The sequence below is a fragment of the Arachis ipaensis genome, chromosome B7 (genome assembly GCF_059453495.1).
Source record: "Arachis ipaensis isolate K30076 ecotype BB chromosome B7, ASM5945349v1, whole genome shotgun sequence".
NCBI lineage: Eukaryota > Viridiplantae > Streptophyta > Magnoliopsida > Fabales > Fabaceae > Arachis > Arachis ipaensis.
In genome coordinates this window covers 112120891-112143516 of record NC_142442.1, presented here as the reverse complement: position 1 = coordinate 112143516, position 22626 = coordinate 112120891, and the positions used below count along the sequence as shown (strand labels likewise).

Below are 22626 nucleotides of genomic sequence, written 5' to 3'. Positions count from 1 at the left end.
AGTGGATGATGGTTTCTTTTCTGTTGAAATTTGTTTGAACCTTTTTCATGTTTTACACGACTCTAGCTATAACATATAAATCTAGTAAACTTTTAATGTCACAATCAAGAAGGCATAAATCCTTGTCTAGCTTATCATAAGAGACCGTATAATATGACTTTAGGTGTGTATCCTTATCATGTTGTCACTTACATGTGCTATGTGTTTTTTCTTTGCGAATTTTTTTTTTTTTGGTCATGATGCGAAATTATTTGAAGGCATGTCATAAGGTTCCTGATTGAAAACGCAGAAGCAAAATATATGTTCTCACTCTCACTAAGCAAAAGAGGGAGCCTAGCTTCATTCTGGTAACGAAAACGAACATGCAACATCGAATGCCTATTTAGCACGATAAAAAGGAGAGGACTTAAAGAGATGCAGAGGATAAAAAGCCGTGTAATATTTGTCACATTTTGAGTGTGGTCACTTGAGGTTATCTCTTAAAATTGTTAAAAGATAAAATTTATTGATTTGATTTGCTTTGCGTTTAAAATAATCTCTGTGGAGGTGTATAAATAATTCACTCAAACAGTATTCATTAGCATTGTAGTTAGTGATAATAGAATTCTATATAGAAACATTTTCACAAGTATAATAACTACCAATTAACTTAAGATGTTTGTTTACCCATCAAAACTAATATGGAAACTTGAAGCTGGTTCTTAAAAGGATTAGGGAAGGACATTTTAATGTAGTGGCCTATATTAGTGTCCTATAAAAAGTGTGTAAATTTGCAAAATTCTACTTTAAAGTTGTACTAATTACAAAAGGGCCTGTCAGATTAAGTAAAAAATTGATGAAGTATCAGTTGAAGACTAATTATATCCTTTTGATTAATTTTTTGAAAATATTAAACAATTTTTTTAATATTATGAAGAAATCATATTTTGGTATCAGTATTAAAAGATAAAAAAACCTCTTTATTTTTAAAGTTTTTTAATTGTATTACAACTTAAAATTTAATTTCTATTTTAAAATATTAAAATATCTATAGAATTCATATTAAAAAAACTAAAATATTTGTTAATTACCATTAAATTTAAAATACCAAAATATTCTTTATGTAATAATTTTAAAATTACTATAACACATTTTATATGAATAATTAATATTATTTGATTTATTAGCAATTATAAATTTTAATTTAATTTTAAAAAGGTTAAAACATTTTATAGTTAATTTTAAAATACCAAAACAACTTTTTTAACCATTAACCTTAAAAAACTAAAATACCATTTTAGAATAAAAATTGTATTAAAAATTGTAAATTTAAATTCGAAACAGTTAAAATATCATATAATTAATTTTTAAAATGACAAAATAATATTTTAAGGTTAATCTAAAAAAATTAAAATACCATCATAGATTAAATTCATATTGTTTAATCGTATTAGAAATGAAAAATCTAAATTTGGTTTTAACAAGACTAAAATATATACTCATTTTAAATTACCAATGTACTGTTTTTAAAATTCAAATAAAAATAAATTTTTAGTATTAACTTTAAAAAATACTAAAATATCCTTTTTGATTTAAAGATATTTGATTGTCTTAAAAATTAATATTTAAATTTTATTATAAAAAGACTAAAATTTATATAAAATTCATTTGAAGAGAACAGAAAATTTTTTTAACATTAATTTTAAAGAGATAAAAAAATTGTTATAATTATAATAAATTTATTATTATTATTGTTGTTGTTATTTTTTATGACCAACACATTTTTAACAAAAATGTTTTAAATCTTTTAATGAAACTGTTTTTAAAAATGAACAAGTGATTTAAATTTGCAGTGTTTCTCTTATTAATGATGTTTCTCTTATTAATGATGTTAACACGTATGGAGGGTGGTATAAAGTTCAAAAATATGAATTTTAAAATCTTTTTAAATACACGTGATGATCATATGAGTGTAGTAATCATGTAGAAGTTAATTATTTTTTTAATCATATTTTAAAATGATCTCATATTTTTCATATATTCTGAATTTATCCTAATTCATTAAGAACCTTAAAAGTTAAAACATTTTCTCCACGCTAAAAACTTCCTCAAAACTTATATCATTAAATAAGATATTCGAAAAGAAAGAAAGAGAGAGATGCTCTGTATGAGTTACTTTGGCAAAGGTCCTGTAAACTCTGCTTCTTGGGGCTTTAAGAGTGTGAAAATTAAAAGGTGTGACAAATATAAGTAGGAGAAGTCAAGAACACAATAAGAATAAGTATGAACGTATATTTTTTTTTTGCTGACTAAGTACGAACGTATTTAAAAGAAAATAGTATTTACGTGTATTTAAAAAAAATTATTTTTTATTAAAATACAGTTGAACACAATAAATTTGTCTCAGACGAAAGTTAATGGATATTGTATCTAAAATTTATCTTAACCACACTAATTCATCAAGTGTATGTGTTTCATAGGATGGAAATAAAAAAAAATCTCATTCAACCCACAAGAATAGATGGAACATCAGCTCTACTTAGCTCGTCAAAAACAAAAAGTAAATCTACAACAAAACACCACGTCACCACCACAATGAACCAATTCCAACCCACATTCTTTCGTAATTTTCCTAACAAATGTTGGAAAAAGAATAAAAGAATCAAGAACTGGTCTGGTCAGCTATGCGTGGGTATGGTTGGGACTAAAGGAGCCGAACCACTTTTGGGTAAATGATTTAAGCCTCTCATCCCTAACCTCACAGAACTTGGTGGCCCAGTCCTCAGGCTCAATGGCCTCATGGCCCAGCCCAGGAGTCCTATCCTTAGAATTTAGATTCACATTTTGCCTCCAATCTACAACATAAGCAGAGACCCTTCTCCGAAACTTGTTCTTAAACTCATCCCACGCTTGGTACTTGTAGTGGTTCACCACCCATTTGTCCAACCCTAATTGAATCGACACGAACCCAGCCTTGTCGTTCACCATAAAGTGATGAATCACGTTCCACAAGCTGGGATTCACTGCATCCACCAACACCATAGACTTGTGCCTCTGCTCCACCTTTCGACGACACGTGTACCCTTGCGTCACACCTTCCAAGGGGTGTACCTTCTGACTCGATGGCCCAAACTCCAAACAATTCACCGAAACCTGCCCTACATGTTTTTCTCGTGGCACCATCGATTTCAACGAAGGAAACTTTTCATGGCCCTTTCCAACATTACCCCAAGAAGGAGAGAAAACAAATTCGTCAACGTCCACGTACATGATCCATTTGCACATTCCCTGGGACTTGGAGTATAGAACACTGTGAGAAAACCCAGCTTCTTGAGTCTTGGGCCAGATCCAAAGCAACACTGAGATGTTGTAACCCTCTCCACGAAGCTCGTTGATCACCTTTTTCAAGTCATCATCGCTTCCGTTGTCGTACAATAAAAAATTGTCAATGCCAACCTTGGAATGGTACATCACCCACTCTCGTAAGAATTTCGCTACGTTGTAAACCATGGTGCATGCGCATATCTGATATTTGGGCCGGGCGTGAAGCGAATTGGGCTTCTTATTGGGCCTACGAGTGTAATAAGCCACAGAAGGGACAAGGAGGTTTCCGGCAATGATCTCGAGTGAAACGGTGATTCTCTCGGGTCCTTGTCCAAGGCCCAATTCCAATGGATCCGGGTGCGGGCAACGGAACACCTCCTGGACGGAGCTAGTGACGGTCGTTTTGACGGTGTTACGAATTCCGTCTCCGAAACTGAAGACGCAACGTAGCTCGTTTGGGGAACGGTCGTTGCCCTGGCGACTGTTGACGCCTTTTGCGAACAAAACGACGTCGTCGTCAGTGGAGAATGACTCGTAAACGAAGAAGTTCCATCTCAGGAGTTCCGGCGCCGGCGAAGACGACAAGTCCGGTGATTCGTTGTATGAGGATGACGCCACCAAGTTCGGCTGAGAGAATATACGACGGCGACGAACTGATTCCGGCATGACGCACCTGAAGGTGGTGCGGTTGGTGAAGGGCAAAACGGCGAAGAACTTGGCCGGAGACCTTTGGTTGTTGCGGAAAAGGCAATGGTAGTTGTCATCGCGATCAAGAGGAAGAGGAGGTAAGGGCGTGTTTGGGGAGACGATGAGAAGGATCTCCCAATCGGGGAGGAGAACGGAGTCGGAGACGGAGACGGAGAAGGAGAGGGAGGAGACGTTGACGGAGGAGACACGATGTGCTATTGGATGAGGGAGGAGGCCATCGTTGTCGAAGTTGTTAAGGAGGGCGCGCTTGTTGGAGTGGTGGAGGAGGTGGTGGCGGTTGTCGAGGTTGAGATTGAGATGGAGGGAGGAGGAAGAGATGGCATTGCGGGAAAGGTGAAGGGAGAATATGGAGAAGAGGAGAATGAAGAGGAGGCAGAGAAGAAATGTGCCGGTGGCGCGTGTTGATCTTCTCCGCATGGTTTGAATGGAGAAGAGACACACGCGCGAGCGGGCGGTTGTTATTGGATTAATGAATGGAAGGTGGTGAAGGCGGAGAAGGAGGATGAAATAAAGGAAAAATGAATGAAGATTATGGAAGAATGATTAATAGGTTGGCGGACATCTTATAATTAGAAAGCTAGCTAGGCATTGAAAGGTGATACATGACTACTATAGCATTAGGTGAGTGTTGTCATTGTTTTATTTTCTGTGAGAGGGGTGAAATGAAAATGTCAAACAGAACACACACGTAAGTAGAGGGATGAGAGAAGACACAAGAAATTTGTATTCAACACAGTTCAAAAGTGATTCGAGGAGTGATGAGTGGGTAAGCTTAAGTTGCGGCCTTGCACCCAAGGCAACATCGTTGTTTCTTCTTCCGTGGGCATGCATATGCTGCCTTCTGGCAAAGTATCTTTCTTTTCAAATGCTTTGTCACGTTGTTTCTAATCACAAATTCAAATTTATTCTAATGCTAAGTGGGATTATTTGGATGTGACAAATAAATCTTTATGAGCATTATATGACATACTAATAAAATATTTAAAATAATATTAAATTATATAATTCGAACATTAATTTTAGATAGATATTTTAACGAGGATGTCTTCATATGAATTTTAATATGGGTGTGAGAAAACAATTTTTTTTTCGAAAATGGCTCAATATCGTAACAAGCTTTTCTGAAATTGTTGGGGGCATTTTGGTCTTTCAATTGTAAATACTAAACGGAGCATAGTTGTTAGAATTGAATCAAACGGATCAGATTACTAGATCATTGGTTCAAGTTCAACCGGTGAATCACTAGTTGAATGGTTGATCCAATCCTATTTAAATAAAAAAAAAAAGTCAAAAATTTAAAATTAAAATTTAAAATACATATTTTCACTAATAGGAAAAGCTACCAAAAGTACCTATGAAGTTTACGAACGCTGACAAAAGTACCCATAAACTAAGAAAATTAACGCTGTACCCATGAAAGATGGATTCCGTATGACAAAAATATCCAAATCTTAATTTTTTGTTGCTTTTTTAATAAAATTCCTAAACTACCCTACACTCAACCTCAACTCACTTTTTCAACCTTTCATAACTCAATTTGCACCAACTTTTGCCATGGAGTGCAAAACTATTCCTACAACAAACCAGACCGAAATCAATGGTAGTGGTGGTGGTGGTAGAGGATCGGACCTCAACCGATTCACTCATAAGTTTATAATCCATACCCAAACCAAATTAATCAAATACCAAAAAATACTCAAAATATAAATTTTCAAATCCATTCATCCAATTTCAATTCACTTTAGCAAAATTAGAAATAGAAAAAGTCATCAACCATAAAAAATCAACAAATCCATTCATCCAATTTGAAATTTATTTCAGCAAAAATCAGAAGTAGAAGTAGTCATCAACTGGATCTTCTGTAAATCAATCTTAGCCTTCATAAAAAATAGAAGCAAATTTAAAAAAAAAAAGAACAGTATCATTTTAGTAGTAACTAAATCAATTTCTGAAAAGAAGAAAAATAAAATAAAAATGTTTTAAAAAAGAAATCTCTTTTTCTTCGCCGGCCGACTGTAACATCGTCAATGGCAGAACTTCCATCCACAGGTGTGTGACAATGGTGTTCTCCTCGGTTGGGTCAGACGCGCCACGACGACATTCTCCTCGGCTGCAACAGGCGCGCCACGGCAGCATTCTCCTCAGGTTGGGTCACAAGTGTGCGATGAAGGTGTTGTAGTCACCTTAATAGTGAGAGGGAGAAGCAGTGAGAGGGGAAGAGATTGGCGGTAATGGAGTAGGTGGGTGGTGGACAGCAATGAGGAGGTAGGAGGAGAGTTTCTGTGACTTTGTGAGGATTTTTGAGGGATAAAGTGAGGAAAGAGGAAGAAGAGAAGAGAAAGAGTGACGGTAGAATAGGGTTAGGGTGGGGTAGTTTAGGAATTTTATTAAAAAATCAACAAAATATTAGGATTTGGATACTTTTGTCATACGGAACCCATCTTTCATGGGTACAGCGTTAATTTTCTTAGTTTATGGGTACTTTTGTCCGCGTTCGTAAACTTCATGGGTACTTTTGGTAGTTTTTCCTCACTAATATTTCAAGAATATCTAGTTATTCTAAAACAATATAGAATAAGAACAATAAGTATTTTGTTAATTTTATTCTATCATAAATATTTTATTTTATTTTTATATTAAAATAACTATTATTTTTAAATTTCAATAATTTATTAATTAATTTATATCTATTATATTATTATATACTACAAATATTTATTAAAAAATAATATTAATAGATATTATATAATTATAAAAAGAAAAAACAAGTGAGTTAATAATTATTGTTAAATAAAAATATAATTAATTTATGAATGAGGGAATTTATAACTAAAATTAAAATAATTAAATAGAAGTAAACTATTTGATAAAAGATATCTATCTATTTTATAATTTGTAAATATATTAATAAGAAGCATGACAGCCTAGCCTGGTGGCTATGAATGACATCTTTTTCATTGAGGAGAGGGATTTAAACCCCACCTTAAGTATTCTGAGAAAATTTTAAATTCTAAACAGTTCAGTCGGACCAATTTTTATCGAGTTTGATTGTTTTTTTTATCGGTTCATTGGTTTTTGGTTATTCAGTTCATCGGTATAGTATTAGGCAAGACTGAAATTATTGATTCTACTATTTTTATTTAGAATTTATGATTTTTTTTAGTGAAAATTAAAGAATTGTGATGGAAAGAGATAGTGATGAAAAAGAAGATAAAAGTAGATATTTTGCAATTTTTTATAGTGTATCTAATATTACAACTAAATGGATACAAAATAATTTATGTCTTTGCCTCAATATTTTTAACTCTTTCTCTCTATTTTTGTATTTATATTCCAAGAGAATATTCAAATTGACTCCAAAAATATCAAAACAAAAACATTAAAAGGAATTCATTGGATTGGCATGTTACTTTATCGATGGGGATGTCACGCTGGCACTATAATACTCTAAGTTAGTACTATTGAATTAGAGTCGAATATGGATTTAGGATTTGTAAATTCAAGGACCAAATTCATCATTTCCAAAAGTCAATAACTATTTTGATGATGGCCGAAAATTTCAAGAACCAAAATGAACATTACTTCAATTATAAGATTTAATTATTGTGTTAGTCCCTAACTCGTTATAGTTCTATCAAAAATTCTATCAAGTCCTTATATTTTTTTATCTTTTCAATTGAGTTTCTATGTCATATCAGATTTTATAATTAAGTCTCTGTTGCGACAAAAACGTTGAAATTAATAAAATATTATGTTTTTAACAGAATATTACAAAATTTGATATAATATAAAAACTCAATTGAAAAAAAAATTATAAAAACTTAATTACAATTGTAATAAAACTATAAAAACTAAAGAAATAATTAAACTCGATTATAATGTGCTGGTATATGCGAAAATTCCATTTTTTTGGGCCATCGAAAATTTCCTTTTCAAGTACTCGTACATCTTGGCCCATTATGGTATGGACTTTTATATGCTCATAATTTTCGAAGGAAAAACCTTATTTGGTTTTGCCTTCAGTTTGAGTAAAAGGTGTGTCTTGGTGGTGAAAAGCAGAAGCCCGACTATTTAAAAGACTTTTTCTTGAATCAATTAAAAGATGAAAAATTCATAAACCAAAAAGTGGCGAGGTGTGGTGATAATCTATAATTCATATTCACTTTATTAAAATAAAACAGTAACCAACTTGGGTCGATTAAACAACTCATTGAGGAAGAGATTAAGAAGATTGATGATATGGTTAGTGCTGGTAGGTATGACGGAACAATAGAGGCTAGACGGAAGGCTCTTGTGACTTGTTGTGCGACGTGGTATGCCAGAAAGGAGATTCATTGGAAGCAGATGTCTCGATCCCAACATGTTAGAGATATGGACAAAAACATAGATACTTCCATAACCTAGCGTCGTCTAGAAGGAGGAACAACAGGATTGATTCTCTGGTAATCAATGGCAGATTAGTGAGGAACCAGTATAGAATAAAGGGTGCAATTACGGGATTTTATAAAGATTTGTATCGACAGAAATTGGCTCCTACGATTGGGATTCGTGATGGGTTGGTTAAGCAAATTGAGGACGTGGAAGCAACAGTGCTAGAGACGATGCCATCGCCTGAGGAAATACGAGAGGCAGTTTGGGATTGCGAGTCCAGTAAAGCGCCAGGTAGTGACGGGTACAATATGAATTTCATAAATAAATATTGGGGTGAGATTGGCCATGAGTTTACTACAGCTGTATTGAATTTCTTTCAAAGTACGAAGCTACCAACGGATGCTAATGTAACATGGGTGACACTAGCTCCAAAATTTGTGGGAGCTAAGGAAATTGATAAACCACTATTTTATGGTTTATCTTGTGCTCAATTGAGTGGTTTTTATCAAGTCTTTGCGCACTTATTCATACTAATCATATGTTTTACATTTTCCTTCCTGATTTTGTGCTATGATTGAAAACATGCTTCGTGCTCTTAAATTTGCTATGTTTAAATCCTCTCTTATTCCCATTCGATGCCTTGATATGTGTGTTAAGTAATTTCAAGGATTACAGGGCAGGAATGGCTTAGAGGATGGAAAGGAAGCATGCAAAATTGGAAGGAATACAAGAAGTTGAAGAAATTGCTAAGCTGTCTAGCCTGACCTCTTCACACTCAAACGGTCATAACTTGAGCTACAGAGATCCAAACGATGTGGTTCTAGTTGCGTTGGAAAGCTAACGTCCGGGGTTTCAAAATGATATATAATTTGCTATAGTGGCCATACAGCTAAGGGACTCGAACGCGTACTTCATGTGGATGCGTCGCAGTAACGAAAATCAGCGTGTTTGAATTCGCAACCAGCGAATTCTGGGCTGTTTCTGGCCCAGTTCTCGGTCCAGAAAACACAAATTAGAGGCTATAAAGTGAGGAAATACATCCATTTATCAGAGAACAATTGATACAACATACATTCATACATAATTTTAGGATTAGATGTAGCTTTTAGAGAGAGAGGCTCTCTCCTCTCTCTTAGGATTAGGATTTAGGATTTCTATTATGTTTAGGCTATTTCTCTTAATTATAGGTTCAATGTTCCTTTTATTTATCTCTCCAAATTGGCTTATGAACTTTTTCATGTTAAGATTTGAATGTTCTATTTAATATATTTTGAGGTATTTCAGAATTATGATTGCTTTCTTTAATTTATGTATCCAAATTATTTTCATTCGAGTAGATTTTCTTCCTTTTTGGCTTTGGTTGAGTAATTGGTGACACTTGAGTTATCAAACTCAGCTGTTGATTGAAAATTGGGATTGTTGATTGATTTGGATCTCTCTAAAGCTAGTCTTTCTACAGGAGTTGACTAGGACTTGAGGACGAAATTAATTAATTCACTTGACTTTTCTTTATTTAGTAAGGGTCACTACAAGATTTAAGTCTATTTGTGGCAGTTTTTTTTTCTGGTTTGTGGGGGTTTGAAATCCCCACCAAAAGGTTAGTGGGAGTTTTCAAAACCTCCAAAATTTGAGGTGCCACGAGCTTATTTGTGGCGGTTTTGCAGAACCCCCATAACATAATTTAGTGGCAGTTCTTTGTCTGCTTTGTGGGGGTTTTAAATTGGATTTTTCGGCAATTTTTGACACTTTTGTGGAGGTTTAAAACCCCCACAAAAACTAAATTTTTTAAAAAAAATTGCATCGAACTGAACTATTGCAAACCATTTAAAATTGAAACTGAACCTATTTGAAAGCTATAAATCACTATTATTCATTGAACAAATTACATCAATCAAACTAAAAATTATTTAACTTTAAAGAAATTAGTAATTAGTATAGAATGAATACAAATTTAAACAAATTACATCAATCAAATTGGTATGAAATAGAAAAATAGACACAAAAACTTAAAATTTTACTCCACTCGGTTTAGGCACTACTAAACCGTTAATTACCATTGAGAATCATGGTTTAGCATATGCAATAACCTTCCCTTCACTATTCAGAACCTTAACTATCTACCTTGTGCCCCGTGTTTCACCGCTGAGAATCATCTGCAGAAAGTACACCATGCAATGAACTGTTAAGCAATATTAATATTGTGGTACACACATTGAACCTATCAATGATATTTGATAGAAAGTAGTAAACCTAAGTCTGAAACATGTTTTACTTTTCGGGTCACGGGCCCAATTGGATTAGACATAATCATCATCATGTCAACAATAAAACTGAACAACAATTACCAAGCAATACCTGAGATTTTCAAATCTAAGTCATCACACCAAATTGAGTATAAACTACAAAACAATGTCCTTTCTCATTAGAAAAAGTTAGATGGTTAACATTTGGCAAAGAGTTTGTATCATCAAAAAATGGGAAAATTAATCATTATCACTCAAGTCCTAGTATCTGTTAATATTCAAAATTTTTCAGTAATTGATCAAATGAGAATAAGTAATATGACAAAATTCAGGGGAACTAAAATCTGAGATTACTTACTTCAAGATAATTGTCACTATCGATCTTCTGTAATCGCATAATGAGTTCTCGGGCAGTCTTGTTAAAGTTCTTAAGAATTAAAAACTCAGCTAGTACAAATAACTCAGGTATATCTGCTTATTCAGGCATAATTACTGGTATATCCATAGCTTAACAAGCAATTAAAAATGGGAGTTATTACCCTCCAGATATAGTATTCAATTAAAAAAAAGTCTATTATATAAAAATTAACATCATTCTCTTTTAAACGAGTAGGTTACTAGGTTTGAGTCATAACCTTTGAGATGAGCGAAATGCTCCATCAAGAGTTGTCTGTTTCATCATGCTAGAACCTCTGCCTCTGCCTCTGCCCCTCCCTCTCGTTGGATTTTGAGATGCACCAGAGGACCTAGCTTTTCCATCACTATTGCAATAGTACCATATGATATGTTGGGTTTAGCTCCATTGACTGATCAGCATAAGTGAACTGTGTGGGTTCCTTAGATTGTGTGGATCTTTGTTTGACACGTTCCTAGAAGATGAGAACCGACAAAATAATTAATAACACGAGAAAATGTATGTTTAATCAATCAAAGATCACAGTGATCCATACCAACACATACTAAGGTCACAATAATTGCAATACTGCAAAGAAAATTGTGATGGACGGAGCCTGAAAGGACACAAGCAAATACATTCCTACATAATATGCTAGAATTCTATGTCATGAAAGCCTCGATAACATCAAGGCGTTCACCCCAAGGCCATGTTCATTAAACATTAAAACAAATGGATCTTCTAACCTCTAAGCACTTTCCAACTTTAACAATTAAATCTTCGTCATCAAACTTCATGGTATTTGAATCCTTAGCAATTTTGTTCTGTAGAAGCACAATAAATCATCAATGAGAAGAGGAAGGAGTATCACATGAACACAAATTGATGAGAAGAAGAGACAAGGTGGCCTACAATGTGAACCGGATCTACAACATAGCAAATATCAAAGACAAAGCCAAATGGCATTTAAAAGCAAAATAGAATCCTCACTTTTGTTTCGTTAATATTGCTTTGTACACACACGTAAAATGCATTTTTGTCATCCTTGTTCACAAAATTGTGTAAAGCAATATCCAAATCATTGACAGGAAGTATCTCTATTTTCTGCAAAACCATTAAACGTAACATGTATTAAAAAAATAAAAATAATAAAACAAAAAAAAATCGAACTTGCTGCATGCTCATATTTATATTCCTTATCTTCAATTAAAACTCAAGAGAATCCAGATACAACCAAAGTTGGTTGGTACTATACAACTAGCAAATCAAGCTTAAACTAAATAATAAGAACTTAAGTCAGGCTCCCAATCAAATTAATATAATTGTAGGATACAACCAAGCATTGCAATAATATACAACCAATTTCATCAGACTAGAAAAAGACACTTTGCTTGGTACTAAATTCTTTATATCAGAACACCAGTTCACTTTCAATATTTGGATATTATCAAGGATGGGGTGTATCCAAGAGTGATCGAAAGCAATAAATTTGAGTCTATAAAGAGAAGAGATACTTAACCCTTTGAGAGCAAGATGCAATAGGAGTTGAACATAATCAGCCTTAGGTTTTTCCTCAAATAGCACCTCTTCAACCCTTTCCTCTGACTCTTTAAATTTAAGTTTTCGAGACTTTAGTTCCCACGCCTCTCATATCAAGTGATAATTTCTCCAAGCTCTGAAATAGGAGATTAACCTAACAAGCAACACAATCAAAATGGACTCTTTTTAAGAGCAAAATAAATTAGTTTCGAGATCTAATAGTGAATAAATCATGTAATTAATATAGAAAGTTGATTATCAAAACATTATCACTACTTCATCTTTATTCATATATAATTGTTGGCACCTTTCTATCAAATTCTGCATCTGTAAACAAATTTGTTTCAAGATTTTATTTTATTTTTTTAAATTAGCTTCCTGACAAGCTAGTAGAATTTGCTTACAAGCTCAATGTCTTGGCGTGAAACTTTCTTGCTATCATTAATTGTAGCAGATGCTGATCCTAAATCCGCAATGAGAACATCAGTTGTGTGATTGTTCGGTTATTGTTCACTTTAGAAGTCGTGAGAAGCTTGAGTTGAGGCAATTCTTGCTTTCTCTGCAATTCAGTTCACGAAATCCACAGAAAAGGTGCAGAAATAGCAATCTGGAATCATTGAAATGATAGAAGCAAGTGAGAAAGCATCCGTATGAAGCTGAACTAGGCACAAATTAGAGTTAATAGAGATCTCAAATTCAATTCATCTCTCTAAAAAATACGGTAATTTTCTGAACAAATTCTGAACGGAAGTGAGTGAGAAAATTTAAGTCTCGAACTAAACAAGAACAAATTAGGAAGAAATTCTCACCGCAATGACTTGGAATGACATGAAAATCAGTTCCACGAGATCTGATAGCTTCGAAAGCAGCTTCAATCGAAGCTTCCAGAGACTCCCGCTCACTCGCCTTCCAGATCTCCTCAGCCAATGCCACCGCGTCCGCGCCGAAACCACGCTCTGACTACTTCAAGCCACCGGAGCAAAAGCAGAACCAGCGGAAGAACCCTGGAAGACGACGCAGAAGCAGAAGAGAGGCTCCACGATCACCTCGTCCTCCATTTATAACTCCACCGGTGATGTGCTGACGAAGGAGACAAGGACGGCAACAATGGTAGTGGCGGTGGCGGTGGCGGTGGCGATGGCGATGGCGACGACATTGAGATTCTAGGGTTTCAGAGAGAATGAGAGATCTCACTCTCCCTCGTCCTTTCTCTCTTTCTCAAAGCCCTGTTTGATTTTTTTTTATTGGGCTGAGTTAATAATTATTTGAGTTAGATTATTTTAGAATAATTAATTGAATTGGGAGTATTATATCAGTGGAAGTTTTATAATTTGTCACAAATAAAATATATTATGGAGGTTTTAATAACTCCCATTAAAAAACTATCATAAATAAATATAAATTTTGTAGTGGGTTAACTAAGTGGGAGCAGAATCCAATTCTCATCACACCTGATAAGGATAACTAGGATAGGAATTCCAATTCTTATACCTTGCCAAGAATTTTATTATTTATTTAAATTAATTCCTTATAATTTACTTTCTTGCCATTTACTATTCTTGCTTTTTATCTTATACATTAAAAAAAATCCAAAAATATACTTTTTTCATAACCAATAATAAATCACACTTCCCTGCAATTTCTTGAGAAGATGACCCGAGGTTTGAATACTTCGGTTATTTATTTTTATTGGGTTTGCTTAAGTGACAACCAAAACTTTTGTACGAAAGGGTTCTCTATTGGTTTAGAAACTATACTTATAACGCGATTATATTTATAAAAAATTCTTTACTGACAGGAATTCAGTTCGTCAGAAATCAAAGACCTGAGGCCTATTAGCATGGTTGGTTGTGTCTACAAGGTGATATCTAAAATTTTGGTGAGAAGAATAGGATCAGTGATGCCAGGTTTAGTGGAGGAAACTCAATCTACGTTTGTAAAGGGCCGTAAAATACACGATGGGGGCACTCATTGCATGTGAGACGGTCCAATGGCTAAAGGTACGAAAGAAGCAGGCGGCAATTATCAAATTGGACTTTCAGAAAGCGTACGACAGGGTGAGATGGAGTTTTGTGGATATTGTGCTGCAGAAGATGGGCTTTGGTCTTAGATGGAGGACATGGGTGAAGGAATGTGTGACTACAGCGTCTATGTCGATGTTGATCAATGGATCACCATCTAAGCCGTTCAAGATGGAAAGAGGTCTTAGACAAGGAGACCCTCTCTCTCCCTTTCTGTTTGTTCTTGTCGTAGATGTACTGCACAGGATGGTGGGTGAGGCAGTCAGGAATGGACGTATTTCTCTACTGTTGGTAGGAAGAGATAATATAGGGTTGTCGCATCTCCAATTTGCAGATGACACAATCTTATTTTGCCCCCAGAAAACAGAGACAATAGTGAATTATAAGAGACTACTGCATTGTTTTGAGCTGATGTCTGGCTTGAGCATTAACTTTGATAAGTCCAGTTTGATCTCGATTAACTGTGAACAGGAATGGGTGATGAATATATGTGATTTGTTAGGATATGCGGAAGCCACTCTACCTGTCAGGTACTTAGGTATTTCCCTAGGTGCAAACCCTCGGCTGGTGAAGACCTGGAAACCGATCATAGACAAGGTGGAAGACAAGCTTAGCTTATGAAAAGCGAAGTCCCTCAACAAAGCTGGTAAGTTGGTCCTCATAAAATCTGTTATTAATAGCCTGTCGGTGTACTATTTGAGCTTGTACAAGATGCCAAAGGTAGTTGCAAAAAAGATAATTGAGCTACAGAGAAGGTTTTTTTGGAGTAAAGAGGATGGAAACAAATGTATACCACTGGTTAAATGAGAGATGGTGCAGACTCCGAAAAATCTAGGTGGTTTAGGGGTGGGAGATGCTTTAATCAGAAATGCATTGCTTTTGTTCAAGTGGTGGTGGCACTTTTCGAAGAAAGATTGCCCGTTGTGGAAGAAGGTGGTATGTTCATATAATCATTTGAACCTAACTCTAATGCTGTCAAAACAGACATTACCGTCAAGAGGTGGCCCGTGGAAGGACATTTGCCAACTTAATATTAAAGAGCAACAGGTAAGAGATATGATGATCAATGGTTTGTCTATGGAGGTAGGGAATGGCAGACGTATTCATTTTTGGGAGGATGATTGGCTACAAAGTGGCTCCTAAAAAGATAGTTTTCCGAGACTCTTCTCTATTTCAAATCAACCAGGATCTGTCATAGGGGACTGTGATTCTGGGATGGGTTAGAGTGGGTATGGAATTTTCAGTGGAGGAGAGAATTATTCCAATGGGAGCTAGAGTTGCTCAATCAACTTCATGAACGGCAACGGTTAACTAGACTATCATCTGATAGAGAGGATACAGTTGTATGGAAATTTGACAGAACATGTGTTTTTTCTACTAACTCTTTTGTGCAGGTGCTACAGCAAGAGACTATCTCGGAGGACATCACAAGCTATAGTTTCACCAGTACCATATGGAGAGGATTGGTTCCCCCAAGAGTTGAACTATTTGCATGGTTTGTCTTAGTAGGCAGAGTCAACATTAAAGAGAGGCTCAGTAGACTAGGAATTATACATGATGGTGATAATATTTGTGTTCTATGCAAAAAAGAAATAGAATTTGTGAATCATTTGTTTCTTGGCTGTGAGTTTACATGGCAGGTGTGATGCGCTTGGTTGACGACTACCGATAGAGCTTGGGCTATTTCGAAGACTGTCAAAGAGCTCTTTGAGAGCTGGATTGAAGTGACTGGTCATAAATCTGAGCAAAAGAAGTGGCTGATAGGGTTCTTTGCGGTTATCTAGAACATTTGCTTGGAACGGAATAGCAGAGTATTCCGGAGCTGCGAGAGAGGTGTTGATGGAGTCAAGAATAGGTCGTTTGTGAGCTACAAGAAATGGTGTGGTGTTGATCCGTTCAGTTGTTGATGGCAATGTCGGAGATGACAACGGATTATACCGTATTGTATGGTGTTTATTTTCTTGCTTCATTTTTGTGTTTTACATTCTTATATGCTCCACTTCAATGTGTTGAGCTCCATTTGTTCAAAAAAAAAAAAAACTCACTCGTCTACTTAAATAAGTGTCGGGAGTTCGAATCTCGCTTGCTGCATGGCTCTAACTACTGATTCACTGATTTACTGGTTCAATCATAGTTCAAATAGAATAATTGTTTTATAATAGAAAAATAAATAAATATACTAAAATATAATTATAGTCTAATATAACTCTTAAAATATCCAAATTTAAATGATGAATCAAAACAATGTTGAAAACCCAATAATAAGAACAAACAGACATAAAAGGATTAAAAAATGCCTCCAAAACCAAAATGAAGTTAAACAAGTCAATAAAACAGAAGATCAACCTTGTTTTATATGTAATGCTGTAGTATGGAGATGTAGAACCCACATTGGAACGTGTCCAATTCCTTTTTTCTTCCGTTAAACAGACGAAACGATGTCGTTTACTATAAATCCAATGGAGTTCCGGTCTGGTTCGACCAGCCGATTCTCGGTCAATTCAGCGGTTCGCTTCTAGTTTTTGGAACAGCGATTTCTGTTATTGAATCGAACAAAATAATTTGATTAAAATAATGCAAACAAAGCAATCAAATGATGCCACGTAAGCATGAACATAAAAAATCTCGTAGACTTCAAAGTACCTTACGCTTTCATTAAAGCTTTGTTTAATGTCTACCTAAAATAAATAAAGAAAAAAAAAACAAAAACTTTATCACTTACAGCATAGAACACACCACTTGAATCTATAGTGTTCTGGGTGTCAAGCCTTCAAGCTTCTTCCTCAGTTTCAGAGTTACAAGCTCCTATCTTCCTAAAAAAATGGCTTCACTTTCTCTCAACATGGTTTCAGTTTCACCAAGAACAACAACAATCTCATGCACAAGAACAAGGGTGCCTTCACTTCCTTTCTCATTCACTAGTAGGTTGACTCACCACACACTTTCTGGTTTTCTTGGTTGTTGAAAGAGCAAAACATTGGGTTTTCAAATTTCAAAGTACTCTTTTTAGTGTTCTTATGTAAAATGTGGTAATTTGCTTAGGCTTAGTTTTTTATGAATAAAATGATGTTTAATTTTGTTTTTTTTTTTATGTTTTCATTTTGTGCTTGTAGCTTCATGGTTTCAGGCACCGGATAAGGCTCCATTAAAAGATGGTTCAAGCATCAATCAACTTCTTGGTATTAAAGGAGCTGCTCAAGATTCAGTGAGTTAACCAATTTTGTGTCTTCTTTGTAGAGTTGTGATGGTTGAAAAATTTGGTTAAATTTTTATTATGGATGCACACAATTATCTCAATTTGATTTAAATAATAAAGGATGATTAGCACCACAATTTCATTCACTTACTGAAATTTGAGAACAAGGAGTTCAAGAATGAATGAAAGGCAAGTATAGTTGTTCTAGACAAAATTTCTGATTCTTGATGTTGTTGTTGACAAAATCTTCCAAATCTGACCACAATACCACATGTATTTCACCAAGTATTTAATTTTCATGCACCTACAACTTAAAATAGTTTTATATAATATCGAATTTTGTATTTCTCTACTGCCACACCATCAAAAGTAACTATTTTCAAACACACTACTTAAAAAGTCATCTAAAACACATGAATTGGATGACAGTGAAAAACTCTTTACCCAAAGGTGTATATGATTTTTAACAATCTTAAAAGCTATTTGAAACTTTTTCTACTTTTGTGGCTCGATCCTCATGTGAATGGTGAACTATGATGCAACAATAAGGTTGTTGCCTCCGTGCGGTCTTGTAATCTTGAGGTCACAGTCTGATGGGAGTCTCGTGTATTAGGTTGCCATTCATACATCCTTGAAAATGTAGTTGAACATGTTGAAAACGAATTAAGTTTTGAATGTGGTTATAAAGTTCTAACTTGAAAGTTTTTGGCTGCTGAAAATTTATTGCTTTATTTAGGTGTACTTGGTAGTTAACATTATGAAACTGCTTTTGTACTTATCCTTTCTATTTATGTTGTGTAGAATAAATGGAATATTCAACTTCAATTTACAAAACGTGTCACTTGGCCTCCGTTGATTTGGGGAGTAGTTTGTGGTGTCGCTGCTTCTTGTATTACATTTCAGTTTAATAATATTCTGTTGAAATGTTGCTAGTATTGTTCTCAACATTTTTTTTATTGTTGAGTTTCTTCATTCCTAGGTATGATGGCAATAATGAGTATGTTTACATTGTTATTTCTAAATTAATCTGAACATGTTAAGTGACAACAATAGGGAATGCTTCCATTATTGATCATTTCCGTATACCAATAGAAAAGGAAAAACATCAGTAGAATTATAATTTGTTGGTAGTATTCTAGAGGTGATATATAAACTAAAACAATCAAGAATATCCATGAGTTTGTTTCTCACTTTTTCTTTTCTTTCTCTTTTTCTTTCTTTCTTTGTATATCAATTGTTGAATTGTATGTATTAATAATTAAAATGTGTTCCAACTTAACATTTAACATGTAACAACACATCGCTGATTAACATAATTGCTAAAAGTAGGATATAGCTATTAAAGACAAGGTTCAATGAAATTTAAGTGTGCATGCCAAGCATAATTTAGGTGGTTGGAAGACTGTATCCAACTTAGGTAAAAGTTACTGGCTTAGTAAAACAAGCTAGAACTACACTGTGGCACACGAATGTTCAAACATTAAACATGTTCAAAGGGCACAGATACCATTAATGTTTCTGATCTAATAAGGTTTCTGCATCAATCTTGTGTCTGAGCAGAAAATTTCCATTGGACTATTGAGGATGTTGCTAAATCAATTGTGGGCATGTTGATGTCTGGCCTATTTCTAATAGGATATATTTAGGTAATAACTTTTGTTATATGAGTTTTACACTTTACTAGCCTGCTCGGAGCAAATAACCTTGATTTTGCTGTTGTTTTCCTATTTAGACTATAAGTGATTGGTATGACCGAGAAATCCGAATTCCTTCTGGGGCTATATCTGAGAACGAGGTGAGATTGATGTTTTATATTTTGTGTTTTTCACTTGCCATTTGGTAAGTGAAGAACTGAAGATTGATGATTTAGAGGTTATGGAAACTCTCGTTGTAAGTATAGTTACTAAACCAAGCAATCAACCTTTCTTACAAAAATTGTGGTTGTCACAAGTAACAAACCCCTTTTAAAATTGATAACCGAGTATTTAAACCTCGGGTCGTCTTCTCAAGGAATTGCAGGGAGATGTTCTTATTATTGGTTATGAGTCTTGTAAACTGGGGTTTTGAAAGTAAGGAAGAAGTATGTTAAATGATAAGAAAAATAAAATAGTAATAATAAAATAAACTCTTGGCAAGGTATTAGAACTGGAAATTCTGTCCTTGTTATCCTTATCAGATGTGATGAGAATTGGATTTTAATCCCACTTAGTTAAGTCAAGTGGACTAATTAGCTTGATCCTCAAGTCCTAGTCAATCCCTGTGGGAGGACTAGCTTTAGAGAGATCTAGATCAAGTAGAATCTGCCAATTTCAACCACTCCTGAGTTTGACAACTCAAGTGTTACCAATTACCTAACCAAAGCTAAAAGGAAGAAAATATCTAAATTAAATTAAAAGCATTAATATAAATAAAGCAAAGCAATCTTAAATCTGAAATACCTCAAATAATATTAAATAAAATATGCAGATCTTAACATGAAAAGTTCATAAGCCAATTGGGCAACATATCTAATACAAGCATTGAAGCATCTGAAAGTAAAAAGAGGAATATAAAGTAAAAAGAATATTAAACCTGGGATTGAGAGTCACTCCTAAAATTAAGAGAAATCCTAAATCCTAATCCTAAGAGAGATGAGAGAACCTCTCTCTCTAAAAACTACATCTACTCCTAAAATTATGAATTATGAGAGCCTCCTCATGAATGGATGTATTCCCCCACTTTATAGCCTCTAACCTGTGTTTTCTGGGCCGCAAACTGGGTCAGAAACAGCCCAGAAATCGCTGGAGAAGAATTCAAACACGCTGATTTCCGTCACTGCGACGCGGCCGCATGGATCACGCGGTCGCGTCGCCTAGCATCAGAGAAACTATAGCATATTATATATCAAATCGAAGCCCTGGACGTTAGCTTTCCAACGCAACTGGAACCGCGTCATTTGAACCTCTGTAGCTAAAGTTATAGCCGTTTGAGTGCGAAGAGGTCAGGCTGGACAGCTTAGCAATTTCTCCAACTTCTTGTATTTCTTCCACTTTTGCATGCTTCCTTTCCATCCTCCAAGCCATTCCTGCCTTATAATATCTGAAAACACTTTAACATACATATCAAGGCATCTAATGGTAATAAGAGAGGATTAATAATAAGAAAATATAAGATCAAAGAAGCATGTTTTCAATCAAAACACATAATTAGGAAGGAAATATAAAACCATGCAAATAGTATGAATAAGTGGGTAAAGAGTTAATAAAAACCACTCAATTGAGCACAAGATAAACCATAAAATAGCGGTTTATCAACCTCCCCACACTTAAATACTAGCATGTCCTCATGCTAAGCTCAAGAGAAACTATAAAGGAATGAAGAGGAATGGTAGAATGCATGAAATGCAACCTATGAATGCAACTACATGCTAGATGCTTTTACTTACTTGGTTAAGAGTAAATAAGTTCTCCAAGACAAATACAAACCAATTTTCACTAATTCAAATTAGACAATAAAAAGCAAGTGAACTTCTAAGAAGACAGCTCATGAAAGCAGGGAATATAGAATTTAAGCGTTGAACCCTCACTAGAAGTGTATATCACTCTAATCTCTCAAGTGTATAGGGTTATTCACTCTACTCTTCTCTAGTCATGCTTTCTAAACCTTGTTCTTCATCTAACCAATCAACAAAAATTTAATGTACCAATACAAACATCATGAGGTCTTTTCAAGGTTGTAATGGGGCTGAGGTAAAGGTAAGGATATATGTATGGCCAAGTGAGCTATAATATGAATCTTCAATTAACCTAAGCTCTCACCTAATATACATATACTCTATATACTTTTAAATTCATGCCTAGCTACCCATAATTCCCACTTTTGTATAATTCCCATACTCATGTACCAAATTTTCTTTAATTTTTATCACATGTGCATTGATCTTTTATTAACTTAACATTGGGGTAATTTTGTCTCCTTTTTTATTTATTTATATTATATATTTTTTTTCTCTTTTTTTTTGTAGAGAAATAAACATAACTTATCAATGCACATGGATTTTCTATTATTTTTCTATTTTGGTTTTTTTCATGAGTAGGTTCCAAATTCCTAATATTCAAATAAATTAGAAACATGTTACATTCCCTTATCAACCCATGTTCCCACAATTTCCCCACACTTATTTGATACACAATCTCTATCTTAAGCTAACCAAAGATTCAATTGGGATAATTAATTTGTTTTCTGCTTAAGGCTAGTGATGTGGTAAAATATAGAACAAATGGGGATTAAAAGGCTCAAAGTGGCTGACAAGGGTGATTTAAAGGGTAGGCTTATTTGGGATAAGTGAGCTAAAATCAAACAATGGCCTCAATCCTATGCAAGCATGTAAATATACTAAATAATGGACATATAGAATGGAACAAAGCTAAGATTGCAATCATAGAGAAGTAAACACACAAGAATAAAAATTTATGGTTAAATAATGTAACCATATAAATAAGCTCAAAATCTCACAGGTTGTGTGTTCTTTAGCTCAAAAACCATGTTCCAAATACAACTTCCAAACAAGTTTAACATAAAAAATTTTTTCAATTTAAATTAGTGAAATATTATAAAAATTTCTTGAAAAAGAAAATATTACTTCAACTAAGTAGTAACTAAATGCATAAAATCAAATAAACATGCAATTAAATATGCAAATATAACAATTAACAAAGAAAATAAAATATTGGTGTTTGAGACAGGAAAGTACTAACCCATGGAGATCGGTATCGACCTCCCCACACTTAAAGATTGCACCGTCCTCGGTGCATACTGAGATGTGCAGGTGAACGGGTTGTTTCAACTGTTGCTTTTCTCTAAGGATTGTGC

At 34.4% G+C, this 22626-nt stretch overlaps 2 protein-coding genes across 2 annotated transcripts; both read right to left on the bottom strand.

Annotated features, from left to right (window-relative positions):
* Positions 1–2308: 2308 nt before the first annotated feature.
* LOC107607469 (glycosyltransferase family protein (DUF23)) lies at positions 2309–4646 on the bottom strand. The gene has a single exon (XM_016309420.3). It carries the CDS (start codon positions 4426–4428, stop codon positions 2662–2664), a length of 1767 nt encoding a protein of 588 aa, XP_016164906.1. The 5' UTR covers positions 4429–4646; the 3' UTR covers positions 2309–2661.
* A 6333-nt stretch (positions 4647–10979) lies between these two features.
* On the bottom strand, positions 10980–13714 carry LOC107609639 (uncharacterized). The gene is made up of 9 exons (XM_088494870.1): positions 13624–13714; positions 13368–13514; positions 12963–13021; positions 12604–12663; positions 12010–12123; positions 11766–11843; positions 11477–11494; positions 11261–11382; positions 10980–11052 (listed from the first exon to the last, which is right to left on the bottom strand). The coding sequence occupies exons 1-9, from the start codon at positions 13712–13714 to the stop codon at positions 10980–10982; spliced, it is 762 nt and encodes a 253-aa protein (XP_088350996.1).
* Positions 13715–22626: the final 8912 nt, after the last annotated feature.